Here is a 3,505-nt window from a genome sequence, read left to right on the forward strand (position 1 = left end):
ATAAGCTATTAGAGGGTTTTCTTGCCTTAACAAAAATGTATGTTGGTTGACTACCAGTTTGGTACTCAAACTATATGCTTAACATGGTAATTTAAATGTTGACTTTTACTAGGCATCACACTGAAATTTTCCCTAAGATTTGTATTGATGTCTAATTCTATGCTTTTGGAAACATTTTGACCCCTGATTTGGTTAACAGATCAGAATCCCTTATGCATTGCAGTAAATGAAAAACACATTTTTATTGCAGGAAAGGTCTTGTATTTGTATTTTGTTTTAAAGTTGTTTTTTTTCCCTGCAAGCATTGATGCTCGGGAATTGCGCTTCTCCCGTTCAATGATCTTCGCCATTGAAGAGATAAATAACCGCACAGATTTGCTGCCCAGCATAAAACTTGGTTATCAGATCTATGATTCATGTGCCTCTGTGCCTGTGGCTGTGCATGTGGCATTTCAACTGACAAATGGACATGACCTTATGTTTTACAAAGGCGTAAACTGTTCTCCATCTGGTGTGGTAATGGCTACTGTTGGTGAATCTGGATCAACACCATCCATTAGCATGTCACAGATACTGGCATCTTTTAACATTCCTCAGGTAAATAGTCAATTAATTGAAGTTAATGTTCCAAAAAATGTATTATTCCCCTTGCTAAAGAAAAATCATTCTGTGTAATCTTTTGTTTTAGGTGAGCCACTACGCCACTTGTGCTTGTCTTTCAGATAAGCATTTGTACCCAAATTTCTTCAGAACGATTCCAAGTGACCAGTTTCAAGCTGATGCATTGGCCAAGCTGGTAAAATACTTTGGATGGACTTGGATAGGAGCTGTCAACTCAGATTCTGATTATGGAAATAGTGGAATGGCATCTTTTCTTAATGTAGCTCTCAGAGAGGGTATCTGTGTGGAGTACCTTGAATCCTTCTTTCGGACTGACCCAAGCAGGAAGATCCAAAGAGTCGCCAATGCAATCCGCAGGTCTCTGTTGTTCCATTTATCTGATTTTGTTTGTGTGATTACCCTTTCACAAAAATATTTTGCCCCTCTGAAATTAATACAAAGGTGATGTTTTTTTGTCTAAACAGTATTTTGAAACATGTAAGGGAGACCCAAAGATTAGGGTTTAATGTGCCAATACTCTTATGCATGCCTAAAGTGTACAGTAGGCTGCATATGATGTAGAAGGGTTGGGTAAATTATTTAATATTTTCATGATCTCACAGGTCAACTGCTATGGTTATTGTGGCATTTATTGCCTCTGGAGATATGAGGGTCCTGTTGGAGGAACTGGCTCAGGATCCTCCACCATCTCGCCAGTGGATTGGCAGCGAGTCCTGGGTGACTGATACCTTCATGGTAAAGTACAGTTTCTGTGCAGGAGCCATTGGAGTTGCTATCCCACAGTCTGTCATCCCAGGTCTGAGCGACTTTCTTCTGGATCTCTCTCCTTCTGAAGTGGCTGCCTCCCCTCTACTTAGCGAGTTCTGGGAGGATGCTTTCAACTGCAGCTTAAGAAAAAGTGAGAACACTTTCCTGAGGCGTTTTCAGATATTATTTCATATAATTACAAAGTCCATAGCTGCTATATGACCAGACACAAAATATCTCTATGATTAATACAGGTACTGGTATTTACAGTTATATCTGTTCTGATTTTTATGTTTTTATTTTTTTTCAGAAAATAACACAGTGTAATTGATGCTTCAGTTAGGTTAAATTGTGGAACATCATGTGTATCATTTGAAAATAAATAATTATTTGTATCTTTACAGTAGGTTCTGTTAGAAGCAAAAAATTGTGTGATGGAACTCAAGATATAAAAAGGCTGGAAAACCCTTACACTGAAACATCCCAACTAAGAGTAACTAATATGGTGTATAAGGCTGCTTATGCAATAGCACATGCCTTTCACAATGCACTCTGTCAAGAAAAAAATGTCACTACTAAGTGTGACAAACTCCTCAAACTGAATGCAAAGCAGGTAAGTCCAAATAAAACAAAACTAAGAGTTTTTATTTCATTGCTAACTCTAGTAAAGCAATTCAACAAATTTTTGCTATTTTTTCTTTGTTTTTTAGATTTATTCAGAATTAAAGAAGGTAAATTTTTCTCAAAATGGTTATCATGTATCCTTTGATGCTAATGGGGAACCTGTAGCTGCATATGAGGTGGTTAACTGGCAAGTAACAGAGAGTGGAAGTACTGAGGTAGTAACAGTGGGTTATTATGATGCAACCCTGCCAATGGGCCAGCAGTTCCATATAAACAGAAAAATAACTTGGATGCAGGGTAGATCACAAGTAAGTTTATGAGCCATAGCCATAGCAGTGGTTGAATTTGTAGAGTACACTGACATTATTTGTCTTACAGGTACCAGTGTCAGTTTGCTCAGAGAGTTGTCCTCCAGGGACTCGTAAAGTGTTGCAGAAAGGAAAACCCATCTGCTGCTATAACTGTATACCATGTCCTGATGGAGAAATCAGTAATATTACAGGTAGAGTATAATGTACTTTTTTTGGTAGACCTGAATCATCAAATATTTAAGTAATAACAGACCATTTTGACTTGATTTTCAGATTCACCAGATTGCTACCCATGCCCCAGGGAGTTCTGGTCAAATGCAAAGAAAGATGCTTGTTTACCCAAACCAGTAGAGTTTCTTTCTTTTAAGGAAATTCTATCAATAATCCTGGCTGCATTCTCTGTTAGTGGGGCCTCCCTGGCCATCATAACAGCAGTGGTTTTCTTTCGTCACAGAACGACCCCAATTGTCAGAGCTAACAACTCTGAGCTGAGCTTCCTGCTGCTCTTCTCTCTGACCCTGTGCTTCTTATGTTCCTTAACTTTCATTGGAGCACCTTCTGAGTGGTCCTGCATGCTGCGGCACACAGCGTTTGGCATCACCTTTGTTCTCTGTATCTCCTGTGTTCTTGGCAAAACTATAGTTGTTTTAATGGCTTTTAAAGCAACACTCCCAGGGCACAATGTAATGAAATGGTTTGGTCCTCCACAACAAAGATTAACTGTAGTGTCTTTTACATTTATTCAAGTAATAATATGCACTGTGTGGTTGGTTGTAAGTCCTCCCTTCCCAGTAAAAAATCTTTCCACTTACAAGGAAAAGATCCTCCTGGAATGTGCATTAGGCTCTGCTGTTGGTTTCTGGGCTGTGCTTGGCTACATCGGCCTACTTGCTGTTTTTTGCTTTGTGTTAGCAGTTCTTGCTCGGAAACTACCTGATAATTTCAATGAAGCCAAGCTGATCACCTTCAGCATGTTGATATTCTGTTCAGTCTGGATCACCTTCATCCCAGCATATGTCAGCTCTCCTGGAAAATTTACTGTTGCAGTGGAGATATTTGCCATTTTGGCCTCCAGTTTTGGACTGATACTGTGTATATTTGCTCCAAAGTGTTTCATCATATTATTTCAACCAGAAAAGAACACAAAAAAACATGTAATGAATAAAAATTAATTTAGGTTTTTTACAAAATAATTGATGGAA

General features: G+C 38.6%; 1 protein-coding gene across 1 annotated transcript; it reads left to right on the plus strand.

The window, feature by feature from the left end:
- The first annotated feature begins 303 nt into the window (after positions 1 to 303).
- LOC107083330 (extracellular calcium-sensing receptor-like) lies at positions 304 to 3,475 on the plus strand. The gene is made up of 8 exons (XM_015372469.1): positions 304 to 597; positions 689 to 978; positions 1,224 to 1,519; positions 1,623 to 1,628; positions 1,776 to 1,981; positions 2,079 to 2,300; positions 2,371 to 2,494; positions 2,577 to 3,475. Exons 1-8 carry the CDS (start codon positions 337 to 339, stop codon positions 3,473 to 3,475), a joined length of 2,304 nt encoding a protein of 767 aa, XP_015227955.1. The 5' UTR covers positions 304 to 336.
- Positions 3,476 to 3,505: the final 30 nt, after the last annotated feature.

The sequence above is a fragment of the Cyprinodon variegatus genome, unplaced genomic scaffold (assembly GCF_000732505.1).
Source record: "Cyprinodon variegatus isolate N-32 unplaced genomic scaffold, C_variegatus-1.0 Scaffold4, whole genome shotgun sequence".
NCBI classification, from domain to species: Eukaryota; Metazoa; Chordata; class Actinopteri; order Cyprinodontiformes; family Cyprinodontidae; genus Cyprinodon; species Cyprinodon variegatus.